General features: G+C 34.0%; 3 protein-coding genes across 3 annotated transcripts in view; 1 reads left to right on the forward strand and 2 right to left on the reverse strand.

The window, feature by feature from the left end:
- LOC105165642 (inorganic phosphate transporter 1-4) lies at positions 7,003-9,352 on the forward strand. The gene is made up of 2 exons (XM_011084720.2): positions 7,003-7,265; positions 7,559-9,352. Exon 2 carries the CDS (start codon positions 7,610-7,612, stop codon positions 9,182-9,184), a length of 1,575 nt encoding a protein of 524 aa, XP_011083022.1. The 5' UTR covers positions 7,003-7,265; positions 7,559-7,609; the 3' UTR covers positions 9,185-9,352.
- Positions 12,859-14,733, reverse strand: LOC105165644 (actin-depolymerizing factor). Its single transcript, XM_011084721.2, has 3 exons — positions 14,583-14,733; positions 13,359-13,624; positions 12,859-13,274 (listed from the first exon to the last, which is right to left on the reverse strand). The coding sequence occupies exons 1-3, from the start codon at positions 14,601-14,603 to the stop codon at positions 13,124-13,126; spliced, it is 438 nt and encodes a 145-aa protein (XP_011083023.1). The 5' UTR covers positions 14,604-14,733; the 3' UTR covers positions 12,859-13,123.
- LOC105165850 (pre-mRNA-splicing factor SLU7-A-like) overlaps positions 19,562-23,304 on the reverse strand; it is an 8,092-nt gene continuing 4,349 nt past the window's right edge. Inside the window, exons 3-9 of the mRNA XM_011085012.2 lie at positions 23,073-23,304; positions 22,736-22,871; positions 22,353-22,652; positions 20,533-20,749; positions 20,145-20,248; positions 19,887-19,955; positions 19,562-19,797 (exon numbers count right to left, since the gene is read on the reverse strand). Coding sequence (XP_011083314.1) covers positions 19,720-19,797; positions 19,887-19,955; positions 20,145-20,248; positions 20,533-20,749; positions 22,353-22,652; positions 22,736-22,871; positions 23,073-23,304 — 1,136 coding nt within the window. The 3' untranslated portion in view covers positions 19,562-19,719. The remainder of the gene's footprint in view (positions 19,798-19,886; positions 19,956-20,144; positions 20,249-20,532; positions 20,750-22,352; positions 22,653-22,735; positions 22,872-23,072) is intronic.

Below are 23,304 nucleotides of genomic sequence, written 5' to 3' on the forward strand. Positions count from 1 at the left end.
CTTGTCTCAAGGAGACCCCTAGGGGTAAGGAGGACACACCTCTTAGCGAATTATCTTGATATACAAACTTCCTTCAGGGAATATCTTTAGTATTTTAACTTAGTAATTTGAGGTCTATTTTACTACCTTCAACATATGCTAACATGTGCTTTATTATAGGGATTTCAGGAGGGATACTTCTCCAAGCCTTTAGTCAAAAACCTTTCGTCAAAAGCCTTTCTTTGTGGAGACACACAAGCTTTCCTTTATGGAGGCATCCACGCCCTCATTCGACTAGGCACTTAGGTCCTTCTCCAAGGAGGGGCATAGGTTCTACTATGTGCAAGCACAAAAAAAATCCTGTCTTCCACAGAAGCACATAAACCCTCATCCGTGGAGGCATCCAGATCATCATTCGGGCAGGTATCGAGGTCATTCTCTGGGGAGGCACATAAGTTTTGTTCCGTGCAAGCACCTAAGCCTTCCTCCGCGGAGGCACATAAGCCCTGTTTCAAGAAGGCACCCTCATATAAGCCCTGCTCTGAGTAGACACCTTGTTCCCCCTTTTAGCAAGACCCTCAAGTCTTTCTCTAAGTAGGTACCTTCTTAGAATAAGCCCTACCCCCAAGAAGGCCTCTCAGACTAAACCATTTCCTAGACACAGCTCCATTATTAACATTATTCTTGCAGAAAAATAAAGTTGTACACCTATGTAGACACAAAAGGCACCCGTTAAGCCCTCCTACTGAGAACTACACAAGCTTTGCTCCGAGCAGACACCTTTACACACACACACACAAAAAAGTCTTGTTCCATACAAGCACAAAGTAAGCTTTTCTTTCTTTAAGAATGCTTATGCTACTAATATTTTTGTACAGAAATTTCAAAATAATAAAAAAAAATAGTTTCTTCTTCAGGTCAGTCTCTTGTCCTAAGACATCTACTCTAACAAGTGTCAAAATCTCCACTTATAGGGGAGGGGGGTAGGGGACTGAATGTGACCCCAAAAATAGGCTGGCCCAATAAAGCCCAAACTATCCAAAAAATGAAGAACGGATGCAAAACCCATGTTGCCCCCCAGGAGGTCTAATTCAAGGGAGGGCTAAAAATGTCCCAACGAAGTTTAGTCCAAGTAGAGTCCCCATGATGTTCGGCAGGTGCCCCCAAAAAAATAAATTCGCTAAAAAAAGCCCAAACGACCCAAATTTGAGAGGCCACGATCCAAGAAAACCTTACAAGCCCAGTCAAAGTCAAAACTCATCTCACATGGCGTCCAAAAGTAACCTATATGGTATTCATGTGGGATCTCAAGAGGCACACCTCACAAAATAAGATAAGGACCAACAATCCCCTTGGAGACACATAGCACATCTAGAGAAAAGTAACCTAAGTCCTAAAAGCTTGGACAATGGTTGTAACAAGGCTCCTCAATCACTTCCCTAAAATTCCGGAGAGGCATGCTTATTCTCCAGAAGACACCTTCAGCAAACTCCAACTGACTCCCCCAAATTTGGGGGGGATCTAACTATCGGGGACTCTCTACCGAATCATTGGGGGATTCAACATCAATATGATTTTCTTCAACCACTTTATGTTTGACTATAAATAGAGGTTCCTTCAGCGAGAGAGGACAAATTTTTGACATACTTTCGGTGTCTTCTACACTATAATCCTACACGCTAGAACTTTTAGCTTTATACTACAACTTTTGCTTAAAGGAGCCTTTGCATTTCGTACTTAGGGTTTTACTTCAATGTCAATCTCTCACTTATACACAAAAATCGAGCAATATCACTCGTCATTTCATCCGTTTCCACTATTTCATTTTCTAGCATTTTACTTTATTATTTTCCATCCTTAAAAATTTTTATATTTTCGACTCCAACGAGCTATATTACACTCATCTCATATGATTAGTGATCCCAAATTGAGCCTAATGCCACCAATCAAAATTTATCGACCATCGATAATTTTCATAATACAAGAAGTACAAAATCAAATCGAATTAATATTATTGGTGTGTTAAAACTTAAATTAACTGTTTCTTTAAGGAAAAATAATTTGTTTAGTTTTTTAAGTTTGTCTGCTATTAATTTTAGACTTTTAAATTTATCCATTTTAGTTTTAGTTCGTAACTTTCAAAATTGTTTAATTATACATATACATATATATATATATACACACACAATATATATATATAGTTTTAAAATTAAGCACTTTTGGAAAACGTATAAAGTTTTGCAAACACCCCAAGTACATGTAACTAAGTTAATTACTTTTTCCATGGTGATTGAATATACAGAATATGATTCCTACTTAAACAATATAAGATGCGTGCTTGAGAAAGCTGTTTTCCATTTTGCTTCCTAATTTTGCTATTCTTCCCACTACAAACCTTGAATTCATTCAAACAAAGTTGAAGAAAAGCCAGCTCTCAATGTTCAAGGTTATATTGATGCATGCACTCAAAATGGGATAATTACAATATCTTCTTTTAATATTTGGTATATTATATGTAGAATTTTTGTAATTTAAAAAGTTATATTTGGTATTTTTAAAGTTTGTTTTTGTCTGACAAATGAGTCCATTCATTCGTTGGTCAAAATTCACCGAATTTGTTAATATTAACAAAAAAAAAAAAAGGATAAAAATCTATACTTACCTTCGATTGACTTATTACTGATTTATTGCATATTAAATAAAAAATTTTTATGACCAAATTACCCCTATACATCTTCAAACGTTAATGCATCTAAGCAGGTATGTTTTTACTGTTATAAAAGGGTAATTTAGTTTGAAAAAATTTATTTGTCTAGCAATAAATCACGAATAAGTCAATGCAGAGTAAGTATCAATTTTGATTCAGTTTATTTTGTTAAAATCAGCAAAATCAATTAATTTTGAATAATGGAGGAACTTACTTGTTAGATGGAAGCAAAACTCAACGGTACTATATGTAATTATCAAAACTACAAGGGGTCTTCGTATAATTACTTCAAATCTCATGGGAGGGAAGTATAGTTATTTCAAAGAAAAATTATCAAATCACGTAATGTTGGAGCATGAAATCTGATCCAACATTAATATATTCAGATTAATTTAGTGATCGCAAACCCAATTCTGTTTGATGGGTAACCTTTTAATATTGCTATTCACAGAGAACAATCATATAATAAAAATCTTGAGCAACTGTGGATATAGAAGAATGTTCGAAACTACATAAATTTTGTGCCTTGCTACTATTTTTCTGTATTTTCTTTTTGCACGAGTACGTTTGTAATCAGACTAAAACAAATTCCTAGCACAAAACAATGTTTTGCTTTCTTTCAAAAAATAAATAACAATCACACAATTTGATTGTTTTATCGCATTGCTGAATTGTCATAAATCGAAAAATGACAATCATGATTAGTATTTGTTACATGTTTTCACTTTTAACCATATAATAATTAGTGGTTACTAAAAATAATTTTAATACCCTCACTCTGATCATAAGGAAGATTTTTCGTACGTTCGAAAAGAGACTAAGACAACATAATTGTAATTTAAGGTTTGAATCAGGGCCTTTGATATTGGACCTGCATTATGACTACATCTCCCTCTTTTCCTGAGCACCAACACAAGTGGAGTTGAAGAAAGTTGCTGATGATTTTTTTAAGGTTTTATTTCCAGCACTAACATTGTCATTATTTCCCTATGAACCCTAGATTATCTTTCCCTTTTTACTATTTAAGCACTACTTAAATTTATTTTGGATAAATTACAACAAGAAGTTTGAAGTTTAGTTTAATTACATAAGTACTATATCTTTTGTGTAAAATTAAAAATACACCCCTGGGGGTGTCTTAGTAATTTATCCCACAGATATTTGTGTAAGTTTTTGTTTCTTAAAGAAATTGATATATGTAAACTATAATTACAATTTCATGGAATGTAGTTTGTAATTCTACATAGGGTAAAAGATATTTTTGGACAACATGTTTTTTTTAGTCTCATAAAATAAGGACAAAATTTTTTTGGTACCACAATTATGACATGTGTTGTTTTAGTCCCATAAAACTCATAATCACATATTTTTAGTCTCAAAAAGTCACGATTGTTGTAGTTTTTTGGACTAAAAAGACGTAATTTTGGGACCAAAAAGGCCCAAAATCACAATTTTTAGAATTAAAAAGACGTGATTTTGATTTTTATGGGGCTAAAAGCGTCACTTACCATAGTTGTGGTACCAAAAAAAATTCTACTCTTATTTTATGGGACTAAAAGTACATTTTGCTCGATATTTTGTGTGTTTAAACATAATGTCAGGGAATTTCGAGTAATATTACCATTTTAATTATTTTTTCAATATATAATGTTTTATTTATGTTTGCTTATCTTCAGAATTTCATACAACTTCAAGTTTTTTTATGTGTTGTGTAGTTGTACATCTAAATCAATATTTTCCACTTGGCTCGAAATCTAATCATGTGTTTCTTTTGGAGAAAAGAGTTCTAATGCTATGTGTCTATTCTAAATATTTGGCTGATCTAATTTAATTGATGAAAGATGAATTTATGATCATGAGGTGATGGGTTTAAAATTCATTAAGGTGTCGTGTTATCTATTGTAAGATTAAATTACAGTAGATATTGTCTTGTCCGACACAAGGACTTTATTCCATGCCTCTTTCAATTTTTTCGATGTATTTTTGTATTTTTTTATCCATAATTTAATTAAATAATAATAAAAATATTTTTTTATACAAATATAATCCATCAAGTGTAAAAATATTATTCCATAGATTTTTCATAATTTTTTAATGTGTGTTCATATTTTTTCCTAATTAATAAATAAAATAATATAAATATTTTCAGAACATTAAAATATATTCTAACAATAAAAATAAATTATTCATGTAATTTTGAGCTGACGTGGAAGTTTTCGTTCAAAAGTATGAGGAAGAAATAACCTATTTATATGTAAAGAAGACTTAACGCACGTCTCTTGCCGTTAGCAATTTAAGGGGATCCCCAATGTGTCCTGAAATTGAAAAAAGAAAAGGAACTTAATGGATGTAATGTGCGAATTGCCTATAGTATGGGACCAAAATTAAATATGGATAATTTACCCTCTATTGTAATTATATTTATTGATTAACAATAAATATTCGAGTGTTTGTAAAAACTTCTGTTATTAGAAAAATAATTTTTGTAGAAAAAATTGAAGTTTTATCAAAATCAAAAGTGCATAGTGTTTGGAAAAAAGTGAAAAACGAACAAAAACTAAATTAGATAGTGTTCGAGAAAAAATCACTTGTAAAATAAATTTAATTGATTAAAAACTATTTTGTTCTCATGTGCTATTTTTGTTTATATTTGCACTTGTTGTTTGTCAATAATAATTATTTTTTTACAAAATTAATAAATTTTATTTTAATTAGGATATTTCATATTTAATTTTTTAAAATAAATTAATAGAAAAATTGAATGCTTAATTTAATAACACTCCCACTAAATTATATAATTATTGATTCATACACAATAATTAAACTTGCATAATTATAAAAAAAATATTAATTACAACACATATTCAATTTATATTTTTAATAATATAGGAATAATATAATTATATAATATTACAAATAAATTTTTTTTATATATGTTGCAAGTGTATTAGAATTAGATTATTCAGATCATCTGAATACTCCAATATCAACTTTAAATATATAATTTTAAAAATAAAAACAATAATGTTGAATGATATTATTATAATAAAGTAAAATAATGAAAAATGGTATTGAATTTATTTTAGAAAAAACCCAAATCCGGCATTTGACTTAAAAACATATTTCTTGATAGTTTTAGAAACAGAAAGTGACATTCTAAACACCTAAGAAATATTCTTTGGAAGTTCGAAACTGAAAAATACTTTTTCAAAGCCCTCACAAATACTCTCATAATTAATTAGTATATTAATTCAAATTTATGATGTAATATAATTTATTTCCCAAAAAAAGAAAAAGGAATTTGAATTTCTCTTAATAAAATTCCTAATTGTCACATCTATAATGCAGGAGAAAGGATTCTAATCCTCATTAGAACAATCCAGACATGTGATCATCAATCCACTCAAGTTAAGGATGTTAATCCAGTATTGTCTAATCCTGATCATGCCTTCAAATTACATTAATCCAATTAGAATATGGCTTTAATAAAAATAACACACTCATCGTATAGTTAAATTTGATAAAATAAAATCAATTACATTTTAGTTGATTGATCTGATTCGAACTAACGTTGGGACTTATTTGCTGGATGAAAGTAAATTTTAGGGTGTTAGATGTAATTTTTTTAAACTACAAGAGATATATGTATAATTACACAAAATCTCAAAAGAGAGGAGTGTAATTATTCCTAAATTTTAATTAAAAAAAAAGGGATAACTACACTCATTTCCCCTGAGATTTGGTGTAATTTAGATCCCAAGTGGTTTGAAAAATTACATCTAGTATTCTTGAGGTTTGCTTTCGTCTAACAAGTAATTTCATGTTAGTCAAAGTTCACTGAATTTGCTGATATTAACAAAATAACTGAATGAAAATTGATGTTTACCCTTGATTGACTTAAAACTGATTTGTTGCATGTTGAACATTTTATTTATGATCAAATTACCCTTATAATGGTGAAAATATACATTTTCGAATGCATTAATATATGAAAACGTACTAGAGCAATTTAATTATAAAAAAATTCATTTAACTTGCTGTAAGTTAGTAATAAGTCAAATGAGTAAATATAGATTTTTTTTGTTAATATCAGTAAATTTAATTAATTTTAATTAATGATTTAAATTTGAGCAAATCTCAATAATATTAAATATAATTTCCTAAACCACGCGAGTTCTATGGAGGGGAGCTTAATTATCCAAAGAGAAACGGTTGAGAATAATCAACTCCCTGAATCTTGGATTTAATTTAATTAAAATTTGTGATATATATTGAGTGATTGCAATTAATTAATTCTTATTCCCGAGAATCATATTTCAGGCAGAAAAATGTGGAAGAGATCAGGAAGGAGCAAGAAAAGGGAAATCGGGGAAATTTGACCGGTGGGAGGAGCGTGGCGGAAAAGTAGGGAATATTCCGTCGAAGATCCCTGCGGGTTACCTCATATAAAATACCTCTCATCCACTTCACCTCCACAGCTCAATTCTCACATACAGTCATCATTTTCACAACGGGGCTTTGTTTTTTAACCACACTTTGTTGTCTTCTCTCCGTTTCCTTTCTCAAAAAGCAGCAGCAGGTCAGCCATTAAACTACATGCATGTGTACATAGATCTTTCACTTGTTTGTCTTGTTCCATCAAGGGTTTTCTTAATTTCTTCTTCTTTTTTTTATTCCATGCAAAGGCGATGGTTGTTCTTTAGTGGAGATTTGTAGGAACTGTGAGTTTAGAATATTCATAAAACAGATTTGATTTGAGATGGGTATTATGTTCATGTTGATTCTTGTTTATTCTTTTCTTTGTATAGAATCAGTACTGTAGGTTATAATTATGGATCTAATTATGGTGATGACGATGAACTTCCGTTGCAGACAGAGAAAGGTGGTGGAGAAACGAAGAAAAGAGCATCTGAGAGCGTAACAATGGCGGAAGAAAACTTGAAAGTACTCAGCGCTCTTGATGTGGCCAAGACCCAATGGTACCATTTCACTGCAATCGTCATCGCCGGAATGGGCTTTTTCACCGACGCCTACGATCTCTTCTGTATATCCCTCGTAACCAAAATGCTCGGCCGGATTTACTACCATGTCGATGGCTCCCCTAAGCCCGGCAGCCTGCCGCCCAACGTTTCCGCCGCTGTCAACGGCGTTGCGCTCTGCGGGACACTCGCGGGCCAGCTTTTCTTCGGTTGGCTTGGCGACAAGTTGGGCCGGAAGAAGGTTTATGGTGTAACTCTTATGCTCATGTGTATTTGCTCCATTGCGTCAGGCCTTTCTTTCGGGAGGGATGCTAAATCTGTGATGGCGACTCTCTGCTTCTTCAGATTCTGGCTCGGCTTTGGCATTGGAGGTGATTACCCGCTCTCCGCCACCATCATGTCGGAGTACGCTAACAAGAAGACTCGTGGGGCGTTTATCGCTGCGGTGTTTGCGATGCAGGGGTTCGGGATTTTGGCTGGTGGGATTTTTGCTATGATTATGTCTGCTGCTTTTGAGGTGAGGTTCAAGGCGCCAGCTTATGAGATTGACCCGATTGCCTCGACTGTGCCAGAGGCGGATTACCTCTGGAGGATTATTTTGATGGCTGGTGCGCTCCCAGCTTTGCTTACTTTCTACTGGCGGCTGAAGATGCCGGAAACCGCCCGTTACACAGCCCTGGTGGCCAAGAACGCGAAACAGGCAGCTGCAGATATGTCGAAGATCTTGCAGGTGGATATCGAAGCGGAGCAGCAGAAAGTGGAGCAGATTGCGCAAAAGCAAAAGGGCTACGGCCTATTCTCCAGGGCATTCCTTCGTCGCCACGGATTGCATTTGCTTGGAACTACGAGCACATGGTTCTTGCTCGACATAGCATATTACAGCCAGAATTTGTTCCAGAAAGACATCTTCAGTGCAATTGGGTGGATACCTGCAGCAAAAACCATGAATGCAATTCAAGAAGTGTTCACAATAGCAAGGGCACAAACTCTGATCGCTCTCTGCAGCACTGTCCCTGGGTACTGGTTCACGGTGGCCCTTATCGACGTCTTGGGGAGATTTGCGATTCAACTGATAGGATTCTTCTTCATGACAGTTTTCATGTTTGCTTTAGCCTTTCCTTACCATCACTGGACTAAACCAGACAACCGGATCGGGTTCGTGGTGATGTACTCGCTAACGTTCTTCTTTGCCAATTTTGGGCCGAATGCCACCACATTCGTGGTGCCAGCCGAGATTTTCCCTGCAAGGCTTCGCTCAACCTGCCATGGGATATCGGCAGCGGCTGGGAAGTTAGGAGCGATCATTGGGGCTTTCGGGTTCCTGTACCTGGCGCAGAACCAAGATAAGAAGAAGGCGGATGCCGGTTACCCGGCCGGAATCGGGGTCAAGAATTCACTCATCGTGTTGGGGGTCATCAATCTTTTAGGCTTATTGTTCACTTTCTTGGTTCCTGAAGCAAAGGGGAAGTCTTTGGAGGATCTGTCAGGAGAAAATGAGGACAACAGAGATGAAGATTAGCGTTTTACAGTTTCTTTTTCTTTCTTTTATGTTTTGTTAGCGAGGTGTAGGTGGTTAGAATTTTTGCTTACTTTCTGAAATGTAATTGCAACTTGGGAGAGTGTAAATTCCTCAGCTGCATTCATCTGATTGTCCAATGTGTTAACGAAGAACAGGATTTTCATCGCATCTGTGTTCTCCAACCTAGTCACTCTTTGAGCTACTGTCAATGAATCTCTAAAAAAATACCATTTAACATGGATTTAGCGTTGAGATTCAAGACAAGTAAATAACCCAAACACCTTCCTATCATAAAACCTTTTTCGCTGTCTGTTAGTCATCTGCAGAATAGACTTGATGAGAATTGTTACGTTAATTTCCGTTTCAAGAAATGTAGTCTGTCAGCCTTGACAGGTGCTGAAAATACCCACGATGCCTGAAATTTCCATGTACAACATTATTGAAGAACTCCATCACCATCAGCACGGGCAGGTTAGTAATATATTCTCCATATCTTGCAACAAAAGATCAACTAGAACTCTGCGTCAATGAATTTCGGCAAAAGCCCTCTAATATTTAGATAGAGTAGGTGACTTAAAATAGTTTGGAGAAGACACTTGAAATAGCACAATAAGTTTTGAATTTAAGACAATTTACACTTTGAGATATTGTAAATAAACAATTGCTCTCATATGCAAAACAAATTGCTAACTTTTTATAAAAGATAATTTGCTCATTTACAGATATCATTGTAAGAGTTGCTTGCATTTTTCACAATAAATTTGTTATACATTGAACACACATCATTGGTGGTGTTATTTGTACTAGTCTTACATGTATCTATACTAATTATAAAATGGAAGGTTCTTTTTGTGTTTTAAAAAAAAGTTATTATATGCACTTTTATAGAATTTATCCTTTGTTTTTCTATAATTCAATCATTACTTTTTGTGCAAAAGAAATTAACTAATTTGTAGAGAATAAACATAGAAATTTAGCATATTTTAACAGAGAAATTGCACTTTTAGTCCTATATATATTTAGAGGTTTTGTACATTTAGTCCTCTGACTTTGCACGCAATACGTTTGGTCTTGTATTTTTCCGACTAACACTTTCAGTCCTGTATCTCTCTAGACTCAACTTTTGGTCCCGTAGACAAAAAATAATGATCATTTTTCCCTAATGTAAAAGCTTTATAGTTTCATCCTATGCTCAACAATTGGCCCAACATGCTTTCGAAATAAATTAAGCCCTCATAAATTCGTACCTTTTTCCGACCGCCTTGTTCCTGTGTATTCCAAGTTCTCAATTTTACAAACTTCCTCCAACCACACTACCGCATCAGATGGTTCGCATGCACTTGACTCTTTCAGTAACAAGCAATACAACCCTTTTTTGTTTCCTACTTTAGGGCGTATAAGGCACTCCAATATAGTGACTTAATAGAATTTTGGATAACCAATTGAACAGAAATCTTACTTTTATTGAAAAAATATATAAAATATTGTATAGATATTATTTCCTCCGTTGGAGGAGACAACTGCTTACCCTCTCATATAAAAGAGGACTTGACTAATTGGGAAAACCCCCATAAAACTGAAAATTTAAAACTACAAGAATTTGGAAAACCTTTTCAAATACTATGCTTTGAAGAGTTGGAGAAAATTTTCAAGGATTCTCATCTGTTTCATTGCTTCCTTATTTATAGCTTCCGCGGACTCCAAAATTATTTTTTGATAACGTCACTGTATTCGTCATCACCTTATCTTTTTGGATGACGTTATTGCATTCATCATCTCTACGTCTTTTTCAATAAATGGTTATGATGACTTGTTGACCATGTAATTGCTAACTGACTGTTCTGTTTCTAATTAGTTTCCAATAGTCATAGGGACAATCTCCTAGAAGGGGTGTCAGAAGAAGTGTTGTTATAGGGGGGACACGCAAGCTTAGTGGAGCAAGCAAAACCTCCAGCAGTCCTAAATCGTGGAAATTGTATAGAAATGTCAAGAACCATAATGCTATTGTAAACCTCTTGTCTGTATGTGTGGAGTTTGAAGTTGCTTTTTGTTTATGTATTTGGCTTGCAAATGTATAAATTTTTCATTGTGCATTATTGAACTATTATTTTTTTGATGTTGCGTATATGAAGATATATAATCTGTCAAATGTCAAATTCACCGATTTTGCAATCATTTGCTAGACCAATTGATAACGACAGACTACTTCAAATAGATAGTTCAATTCCCTCGATTGTATTTGTAGATAATTTATAAGAATCCTCTATTTTTTATAAAATTACAAATACACCCTTTAACGTTTCAATTAATTATAAGTACACCCTATATTCAACGATGAAATATTATACAAACACCTCCTAATGTACATTACAGTGACACCCCTTAGATAGTGTACCTGTAATTTTCCGAAGGATATGAAATATTTGTGTAATTATATAATTTACACTTTCAAATAAAACAAAGAATTACACGGACGTAAATTGTGATAGGCTAAATATAAGAAGTTAACTCCTCTTATTTTCATAGAAAAGAAAATATTTAGTTAAAATATGTAAAGGCACTGCGTAGGTTAGCATGAGTTAGATAAACTAATAAATAAAGAGGAGATTGCAATCATGATGGAAAAAGAAACAATCTAAAAATTAAAATAGGGATAAAAGCCGAAGTAAAGATCCAACAACTAATTTCAAAAGGCTTAAATGTATTTTTGTTTCTTAATTTCGATTATTTAATATTTTCGTCTGTTTAATTTTTTTAAGATATAATTTTATCATGCATTTTTATAATTTTTACAAGTTTAATTATTTTTTTATCAAAATTCACCTTCTTGGGAGAAAAGGGTGAGTTCAGACGAGAAAAAAAAAAAAGGCCTGAAATTGCAAACATTAAAATTATGCCCTAAAAAGTTAAATGACAAAAAATGCTTGTAACAATAAACTAATAAACAGTAGCTCTGATTTTAAAAGGCCGCGTGAAATGTACGGGTATTTTAATGATAAGAAGGGTGAACTCCGAAAAAAAAAATGAAAATCATGAAAATTTAAATAATACAGTACAAAAATGCTATAAGGCACTAAAAAATTACTCTTTGGAGTTAGGTTTATTATTCACTTTCTTGGTCTTGAAGCAAAGCAGAAGTCTTTGGAGGAAATGAGCATAATAAAGACTGATTGAGATTAGTGTTTTACAGTTTTCTTTTTTTTCTTTTCTTTTCACTTTTTTTGTAGCAAGGTGAGCTGTTAAGAGTTTCTGCTTTCTGAAATCATGTAATTGCAACTTCAGAGAGTGTAAATTCCTCGCGAGCACTCATCTGTTGTCAAATGAGTTAATGAATAATAGCATTTGCATCTAGAAAAGTTTTAGTCCTGATCCAACTCAGTCAAACTTGAACCAATTATGTAACGAGTGTAATACACTTGTCGTGTAATTGATGTATAATTAAAAAAAAAAAAGATCAATCACAATACAGGTGTCAGTGATTGGTCGATTCAGCCACACCTGATTCTGGCAAGAGTTTTCCTTGCATCTTTGTTCTCCTACCTAGTCACTCTTCAGTTACTGTCAATGCATCTCTAATAAATACCATGTTTTAACATTGATTTAGTGTTGAGATTCAGGACAAGTTCATAAATCTGAACACCTTCCCATCATAAAACCTCAGTCGTATGTTTTTGCTTGTGTTTTAGCCATCTGCGGAATCCACTTGACGACAATTCTTATGTTAAGGTTTTCAGTTTCAAAAACAGCAGTGTATCACTCTCGACAAACAGACGCTGAAAACACCCACAATGCCTGAAATTCAATGTAGAAATTTTCAACCTGGAAATGACCAGACAGCACCAGGAACAATGTTGTCTCATCAGCTCTACAAGCAAATTGTCATGAAAGACAACTTTCTTATGCATGAACAGGGCAGCAACTACACAAGTCTTAAACACTTCAGTGGGCGCGATCTCTGATAACTTCAAGATCCATTTCTGTCGGGTCGGTCGCCTGAATCTCGTAATGAACACCGTCCAGGGCTCGTTTGACGCTGTCTTTAGATGTAGCATAAAGCATCTTTGCACGAATCCGTGAGATTGCTGGAGACCTGATTAGCATTACATACATTTTTATTTACGAATGGAACTCTGGAATTGAGCCTTGGACAATCAAAAACTAGGTAAAAACTAACCAGGCAATGAAGAAAATCTTGCTCTTCTGACAGTTCTCAGAAGTCACGAAATCAAAATCATATACTGCATATCGACAGTCGTCCTCCGGCAAGGATTCAGCAAAATCATCGTAGTTTTCAGCAGAGCCACCTGTCTTCTCGACGACAACCTCATTTTTCTTTTCGTCGATCTTGAAGATCACGTAGCGATGCGCCTTCTTCTTCTTCAGTTCCATGAATGTGTTTTTGCTGTGATCAGCCATACCCATACCAGAAGAAGCATTCGGCTACACAGACCAAGATCATGAGAATATATACATACATAAATATATATATGTTACCGTTAAGTGATGGAGGAATTTACAGGTCGACAAAGCCAAGAAACTAGGAGCAGGACCCGAAAGAGAGAATGTCTTGTAATAACAGTTTCTTCCAAGAATCAAGATTTCACACTCACACAAACACACTAGGTCGATCAAACATATGCAGCTGCAAGAAAGAACAGGAAGCATGCCAACAAATTGGAAGCAGGACTTAAGAAGAGCAAATTGTCTTGTAATAACATTTTCTTCCGAGAATCAAGATTTCACACACACATACACTCAAAAACACACAGGTCGATGGATCACTAGAAAAAAAAATTACTGTTACCTACAATTTTATAGCTATGGATTAAAACCATCTTAAATAGCTATTATTAACCACGACTAAACAAAAATCGATGCAAAAGCTTAATTTATTCGTTATGAAAACTATTTTGTCCATGTCTACAAGCCGCGCATGTGTTTTCCATGACTTTTAGCAATACAGATGTATTAGCAATCGCAAAAACCACGCGAACAACCGTGGCTTGACCGTGGTAAATTACTTTTTTACTATAACTATTAATTTTTAACTATGATAATTTGTCATAATTAAATGTTATACTTATTGTAGTGGATATATATAGCTGCAAGAAATTAAGAAGAGAAAAACATGCCAGCAAACTAAAAGCAGGACCTAACTGAACAAATGTCTTCTAGTAACATTTCCTTCCAAGAATCAAGATCTCTCACTCACACACACACACACTGGTTCATAAAATATATGTAGCTGCAAGAAAGAACAGAAACCACGCCAACAAACTAGAACCAGGATTGTCTTGTAATAACCGCTGCACACAATAGCAGAAAACTACGCTTTCCAAGAATCAAGATTTCTCACAAATACACACAGTAGACAGAGCAAAGAGTGATGAACTTGTACCCCTCTGATTCTGAAGGACATGGCTGGTGCTGCGGGAGGATGAATGATAGAGGAAACAAAGAGATTTTCAAATTCTTGCAAGAAAAATATATGGGCTTTTTTAATGTATAAACCAAAAACTGTGGTTAGAAAGTGTTGGACGGAAAGGCAGAATATATTCGGCAGCAAACCAAATGGACAAAGGAGACCCATATTCTTTACTTCACCCACCTTTAGCTCTAGTCAACACAACAGTGAGACCACAGGTAAAATTGCAAATTTAGTGGGGGTTAAGTTTATTTAAAACATCTGGTAAACTCGTATATTTTATAAAATATTTTTAGAGTTTATAACGTGTTAGATTTTATTTTAAAAATAAATTTATGAAGTATTTAAATAAAATAAAATTTATAAAATGGTAATAACGCCAAATTTATAATCAATTTAAATGAATTTATTAAGATTTTTAAGATTCATTGTAATTGTTTACTTTCTTTTAAAAAGCTTACAAGCTCCTCACGTCTTATTTTCATATCTAGTAAAATCTTTATTAAAACAATTTACCAATCACTTTTTAGTTTTTTATAAACTTTCAAACATCTTATAAAATGTTTTCAAGAGGTTAAACTCGCCCAAACAGTTTAGCAGTCTCACACAATATGTATTACCCATTTCATATTGAACTCTGATTTACGAAAATTTGAGAATGACACCGTATTTTGTTAGAAATATTAAATGAGGCGAAAAAAGTTGCATTCCACGTGTTCGCATGCCGTTAAAATTAACGATAGTTAGTGAAAATGATCAAATGTACAACGTTTTAGTCTCTATTTGTCATTTTTAATAGAACATGGGATCATTTCTAAAAGCATGTAAAGTGTTGGGGGGGCGGGGGGGATAAATACGAAGGGATGAGACTAAGTTTGCAATTTTGTCTAAAACACGACATCATTGAATCGTTGTTATGTGGTTCCAATTTATGTAACTTTTTTAGCAATAAACGTACAACAGAAATAAAAATCACCATAAAGAGAAATAGTTTTTTTCGAATGATTATTCTTCTTAGACTTGGAGGAAAATTTTAGTTCAGATTCGACTCAATTAAACTTGAATCAATTATATGATAAGTGTATTGTAATATACGTATAGTTCAGAAAAAGTGACGAATTGCATAACAAATATAATATATTTATTTTTATAATTAATTTAATTCAATCAATTTTGATGAGAATAAGAATTTTTGGGAAAGTAATTAATTATATAATGATTGACAATATGATACTCACACCAAAAATTAAATTAAGAGGATTGGTAATAATCCATGGGGGTTGAACATATGGGACAAAGAGGGGCGGTGCGTGGGGAAAACGCTGCCTTGTTGCTCTTGCATATGCTGACGTCGGTGGAGTTCGATTTTATTGAAATTAATTGTCGAAACACACCTAAGTGCATAATTTAAATTTTTAATTATTTTATTTTAATTGCATCATACTTAATAAATAATATACATATCGATAGAGATGAATTACAATACGTTTCTAACTTATATATGTTTTTTAACGAAAAATCAGAATAATATCATAACACGTTACTTGTCTTTACCATGAACTCGTTTTAATAGCAATTCAGGATATTATTTATTTATATATTTATCTAATATCATGGCATAAAATTTTAAGTAATTAAATTATTTAGCAATATTATGATTAAGTAAACAACGCAAAAATCATAACTTATTAGCTGATACACAATATACAATTTGTTGATGAAATATATTGAGATGTCTTGAATTATGTATTAGAGGGTGTGCATTCTTAATAGTGGCTGAAATAATATTGAAATGTCATGAGAATACCTTTTATCAATGATTACTTTAATGTGCCTAATAAAATTAAGGTTAACTATATTTACATCTCTTTAAATATATAAAATTATACTTCTTTTAAAAAATTCTAAAATTACATTTATACCTTCTTTCGAAAATTTACTATTTATACTACAAAAAAATTATTTTATTGGAATGGATTTTTTTTAAAATTTGTAACGCTTTTTTTTTTTTAACAGCTAGGCTTACCGCGGCTAAATGAGACGTTACAAAGTTAATTGTAACGGCTTGCACAAAAGTCGTTAAAAATTGCAACGGATTTTGTAACGGTATGTTGTAGCCGATACAAAACTACATAGTAACATAAAAAAAATTAAGTTGGAACGGCTTTTGTAACTGTTAGGTTGGATTTGATATAAATGTTATTGTAACGGTTTTTGTAACACAATTAGGTATGATTTTGTCAAATATTTAGAACGATTTTTGTAATACTCTTTGCAATTATTTTGTATTATATTTGTATCTATTTTTGGCACTGCATTTGCAACTGTTTTTTTCACTTAATTTGTAACAGTTTTTGGAACGACCTGGGTTTTAATTTATAACTGTTTTTGGGACATTTTTTGTATATATATTTTATTGGTGTATCAGAAAAGCCGTTATAAATACAGGTACAAAAATTATTATTTTTTAATATATTTTAATATTTATTTTATTTTGTTTTATATATTTTAAAATTTATTTTATTTAAGATATTTTAAAATTTATTCTATTTAATATATTTTAAATTTTATTTTTGTAAAATTAAGTAAATAAATTTATATAAAAGACACATAATATAAAAATAATAAGTTAATTATAAAAATTAAAATATTATTATAAAATTGTACTTTTACAAAATACCGAGAAAAAAAATTCTAATCTAAATTATTATTCCCAGTGTCGGTGTGTTCGTTGTCGTTGTCGTTGTCGTCGCTGTTGGGTGATGGGGACCAGCTGGAGGCACGGGAGCTAGATAATTGGGTCAGTTGGGATCAACGCTTCTGATGTCGCACTCGAGTGATCTATCCTCAAGAACAAATAGGAAACTCCGATGGGATCCCGAATTCCTCCAGCAAATGGCGGATCCCAAGCAGACAAAGGCATGAAAGATACATTCCATCTCCGATCGATTGGCCCCCTTCGCCTCGCTCGACTCCCTATCCAGTTCATCAAGGGCGCCCCTTCACCAGGAAAAGAGCCTTCCTTCTCCTCATCTTCCCCCACTTCCACCTCATCCCAAAGTTCATCCAACAAACGACGGGCGACCACGGCGGCTTAATGCAAGCTCCACTTCCGGCTGCCTGTGTAAGTGGAAGGGCCAAAGCCCGACCTCTTAGATGTGGCCTCGAAGGGATCATCACCTGGAGCCTCTCCCATGAATCTTACCAACTCATCAGTAGAAAACATAATGACATAGATGGATAGCGAAGAAATGCGAAAAAGGAAAAGGAAAAAAATTGAGAAAGAAAAAGAAGGAACTAACGAAATTCTTCACAAACTTGGGGATGTCTTTCTCTCTTCGAAACCTCGACGGGAGTGAGGGGTTGGCATATGGCTCGAATGGAGGAGAAAGTGGGAGGTTAAACACACCCATAACCTAGGTAATCGACCTCCATTCAACGGTTACCAAAGACGTGGGTGCATAGGAAGTTAAAAGGTTATTCACGCTCCCCCAGCAACATAGCCATAATGATGGCTAGGCTAAACCATCAATTCAATCTTGACAGGGGGAGTAAAGTACAAAGCGTGGTAAAATCGAAAGAAAAAAACTTAGATGGGAAGAAACAGAGAAAAGACTCATGCTAAAGAGGTCCCTGGTGGTCAAGGACGAGGGAGCTCCTTGGAGTAATTGAGATGTTCTCCTACTCTAAGCAAGAGACCGCAGGTCTACTTTTCCTTAGAGTGGGGGAAACTGTGTGATGCATATGCCTAAGGATAGTCCACACCCTAGATCAATCCAAAAAGCCTAGGTAGCCCAAGAAGGAGAATTGTGGTTTAGGCCTACCTAGATTCAACTCAACCTAACAAAGAAAGCTCAATAATTCGAACCAGCCTACCAAAACTTTAAAAGCCCAGGCGAGTCGAAGGCCTAAAAACAAAGGACGATGGCCCAACAATGACTTGGACCATTCAGCCTATACAAAGACTCCCCTCACACGTGGCGTCTAGTCATCCCTGACGTGGACAGTAGTTTGGGTCGTAGCAACTCTAGGATTCCACGACAGGAGGGACTCCCAGGCCAGCAGGATTCTTTGATAACCCAGGATTTTTGAGACCAACGGACTCTTATCCTCTTATCCTAACGAATCTCCACGAAATTCTAAAATGGAGGATACTTCCCTACTTGTTTGGGACATCCTTATATATATACAAGTTTGACTTCCTTGGATGGGGGAAGATTTTTTTTGCTTTCAAAGAACTTCTTCGTGCTCTAATATTTTATATTGTTTGCGATCAAAATTATAACATTGAATTTCTTGTTTAAGCATTCCAATTCTCTCTTTCTTTATTTTGAATTAATCATTAACTTAAACGTTGGAGAACTAATAGGTTTTTTGCAAGTTCCCCCTTTAGGACTTTAATCCATTTTGGTCCGGGAACTATATTCCAACTGAAGACAATTAGACCCGTGCGTCTCTCGCACCACTAAATGACATAATTGAAAATTTATATATATATATACTAACATTAATATTTTTTGTCCACTCCATAATGAAAAAGGATCAAGTATAAATGAAAATCCTTTAAAGAAAATATAAGTGTAATTTCAAATTGAATAAAAATGTAATTTTCTATTTTAAAAGAAGTTTAAGTATAATTAACACTAAAAACTAACAAAGTTTGAATTCTGAACATTAGTTCAAGTTGTACCAAATTTATTAGATTCGTTTTGCTTCTGAAAGGATACTGTCCGATTTTGAAATAGTTTCTATCGGAGAAAATAATAATATTATTGCTAATGATTGTAATATATACAAAAAGTGCTTTTCATTTTTCTATTTTTTTTGGCTACCGCAAATCACTGGAAGGTAATTAATTTACTTAATTTTTTTTGTTTCCGTCGAATTCTAAATTTATAGAGTTCTATTAATATTCTACAATGATTAAGTACTTAAAAAATGAATCAAAAGTATATCGATCTAACATTCTACTGACTTCCTATATAAAAGTTGAGAAATATAAATTAGTAGTGATGCCCACACGCTTATAATAGTGTACAATATAAGGAAACATTTCAACCCTTACAAAAGTATACATATATACATACATACATACATGAGGTCTAAAAATTCAATGCAAGAAGTCTTTCATTGGATCATCGTGATGGACCCTCTTCATCCTGTATGCTTCCATATCTTCAGCTGTGACCTGAGAAACAAAAAATGCACAAATTCATCAACAAGGCAAAAGTTGTTGCTCAAGCAAGAGTATGAACTATAGAGAAACTATCAACATACCTCGTCGTTCCATTTGACGTTATACTTGCGTTTCCTCTCATCCCGCTCTTCTCTCCTCCTCTCATCCTCCTACGACCAGGAAACAAAAAACAATGTTTATATTTTACATCATCCACAACATGTACACAACATGATCGGAAATAAAAGCTTGCAAAACCAGTAATCCCAATGCTCACTCGTAATCAGTATGTACATAACCACATCAGTCCTCAATCGACCAAATTTTTGCAGGACATAACGGGCCTCGAAGAATTTTACCTTCTTAAGTGCTTCAGCCAGTTTTTCCTGGTCTAATACTAAATCATCAGGTACTTCAGAACCCCAGGTTGCAAGTCGTTTCTCCTCAGCTGCTGCAGGTGCTTCTGGTATCAAAAGTAAAGTTTCAGATACCAAGCCAATACTTATGTTAATTTAGCACCACCACAACCAACATTAAAAAATGCATTAGCATAAAATTGGGAGAGTACCATAGCATAAATGAAGCAAATGCTGTGCATATATGCTCAATGTTGCTAGTTAAAAAGATGACAAAAGTTGCACGAAAAGCAAAAACTTGCTAGGACATTAGTGTTAAATCATCTCATTCTATGTTTGAACATTATAATCATCTCTAGTCATGATTCACATAGTAAAAGAAAGTTATTACCTTCAGTAGCCTCTTTCCGAGCAATATTAGCTTTCATAAGATCTGCTGCAGCTTCAGCAGCCTCAATACCAGCAGCCCCTGTACAATAGCTGTTTCTAACTGTCTGCTTGCAGCACTTGTAACCCCATTGATGATCCTTCCACCATGAACCCCAAACACTTGTGTGATTGTTTATGTAAACATCTTCTTCGTACTTGCTCTTTGGAAGAGCTGTCTCCTGCAAAGATCACACACTCAAGAGGTTAACTCATCTCACAAGAAAAAAACAAACAGATTTGCAAATCTCTAAGACCACAAGAGGATCTTGTATAGAAGTCTCACATTCTTTTTCTTGTTTTTTTTTCCGTTATTATTATTAATTTACACTTTTAACTTCTCATCCACTTCTGAGCTACAGTTAAGGTGGCATGATGGTTGGCCACAATATCTCACCGTAAATATGGCAATTACCAGAAACTCTTTATAAAAAAAAAATCATGCAAGTCTCAAAAGTAAGACAGTGACGAGACAACATTCAAGCCAGTAGATACAAAGCAGGAAGAAGATCAACATACCTAAAACCCAGATCATATAAATATAACGTGTGAAAAATATCAAGAAAACAACACGAAAAGAGAACATCTTTTTGTGATGGTTTTGCAAAATGCAGGAATGTCAAGAGAAATAAATCAAGCAGTCTGTAGAAGAGGCCACAAAACAAAGAGGTTCAAACTACTGGAGTGTGTGGTACCATGACAAAGTAGAATAAAATACAAAATCAAGAACTTCTAAAGAAATTCTAGTTCATAGCATACAGCAGAAGTGATATGGAATAGGCCTGTGTTCTAAAAAGTCCGCTAAAAACCCCCCTATGTTTCCAAAATAGACAAAATAACCCCTCTCTGTTTTCTTAACTGTAGCTCAATTGCCCCTCTCTGTTAAATCTAACTAGTGGCGTTAACTTTTTTTCAAAATGACCGTTGTACCCTTACTTTATATATATTATTTCTTATTTTAATAACTGTTATATTTGTATTGATTATATCAGAACGGTTAGATCTATCAATTAATTTTACGCATTGGATCTTAAATTTATGAAAAAAATCAATGGTTCAGATTTTATTAATTAAAAATATATATTATAAAAAAGATTATTTGAAAAAAGAAAAAATATTACTCCCACCACCACCACAACCCCCAGCCGCCTGCCTACCCCCCTCCCACCGCCAACCACCCCTACGCCCCCGCAGATGGGGCCGACGAATCTGGGCAATGTCACCCAGATAAAGAAAGAGGGCAACAGCAATGCCCTCGCCCATATGGGCGACAGCGCCGTCGTCATCCTACTGTTTGGGTAAACAGGGCGACGGCGTTGCTGCCCTTCTGTGGCTGCTGGCCCCAATTTTTTTTAATTTTCTAATTACTTCAATTATATTAATTAAATATATTTTAGTTAATTAAGAATAATTTTTTAGAAAAATAAAATAATTAAATATATATTTTAATTAATTAAAATTATTTTAGACAATTATAATAATAAAATATATATTTTAGTTAATTAAGAGTAATATTAGATAATTATAATAATTATTGTATTTACATTAATTTACCTATATATTTCAATTAATTAAAAATAATTTTAGATAATTATAGGCATTGTAATTTTAGATACAATATAGGGGCATTTTAGTCAATTAAAGTAAAAAAAAGGTCAAAGTACACAGAATGAAGTCCAATCGCACTTCATGCGTCGAATTAAATACAAAATCCAAAACTAACAAAAAAATCATTCATAGCATACAGCAAAATTGATAAGGAATAAAAGAAGTGTTTGACCATACCTGGCCTCTTATGATTCTACCAGCACGATCATATTCAACCTCTCTCTCACTTTGACCTAGTAAGAGTTCTCGTGGAAGTACTTCTTCAGTAGCAGCATTGCCATACTTCTCCATGATTGTGTCTTTAGTTTGAGACTTCAACTTCTCCTTATTGATCTTGAAACTCTTGTAAAGCAATTCAGCTTGTGACGGAGCGGCTTGCATATGTACATCATGACCCTTCTCAAATGCTTCCCAAGCATGAATATTGAGCTGCTTGAATTCCAAAGCTTGACCACTCACTCTATTGTGATTATCTCCCTGAAATTTTTGAAAAATAAGTATACACATAATGAAGCAAGAACAGTACAAAAACCACACTTTGAAACGGAATGGATGCTTACAGTATAGAATTTCTCATTTGGATCCATATCTGGAAGGGGATCCTCACGCATGGATCGAGTTTTGGGGTCATAATGGGCAGAGTTAACGTCAAGGTTAAGGAGATACTTTGCAGTATCCTCTCGAATACGCAAGTTCCTGGTCAGAAAAAGGAGAATTGATAGGGTCCACCCAATTTCAATGCATTCAAAGTGCAAGCTAAACCTTGTCTAGCAAAAACGCCGATATCAACTCTCATCAAGAAAACTATGGGGAAAATATGTACTTACAGCATCCAACTATAGTTGTGTATGCAGAAATGTTGAGGGATTGTTGATGAGAAGAATATATGAAAAATACCTAACAGTTCCAGTGCTACCACCACCAGTAGTACGCACACGCTTTTCGACCTTTGCAAAGTCCATTTGCTTGCTCTCATCAACTTTTGCCTCATCAACTTTCAGAGAGTCTTCATTATCATCATCATCACTAACCCCATCTTCTCCATTCTGGTTATTATTTTTCTCCTCCAACTTTTTAAGCTGTTGCTCCTTCAAATATTTGCTTCTTGCTTCATCCCTGGCTTCATACC

Source organism: Sesamum indicum, linkage group LG6 (assembly GCF_000512975.1).
Source record: "Sesamum indicum cultivar Zhongzhi No. 13 linkage group LG6, S_indicum_v1.0, whole genome shotgun sequence".
Classification (NCBI taxonomy): Eukaryota; Viridiplantae; Streptophyta; class Magnoliopsida; order Lamiales; family Pedaliaceae; genus Sesamum; species Sesamum indicum.

Excerpts from the sequence above, each read along its gene's own strand:
- LOC105165642 (XM_011084720.2), top strand. The coding sequence starts at position 7,610 with ATGGCGGAAGAAAACTTGAAAGTACTCAGCGCTCTTGATGTGGCCAAG.
- LOC105165644 (XM_011084721.2), bottom strand. The coding sequence starts at position 14,603 with ATGTCCTTCAGAATCAGAGGG. Across the intron at positions 13,625-14,582 it reads TGTCCTTCAGAATCAGAGGG|CCGAATGCTTCTTCTGGTAT; the intron begins GTACAAGTTCAT and ends TGGTCTGTGTAG. Across the intron at positions 13,275-13,358 it reads AAGATTTTCTTCATTGCCTG|GTCTCCAGCAATCTCACGGA; the intron begins GTTAGTTTTTAC and ends AATGCTAATCAG.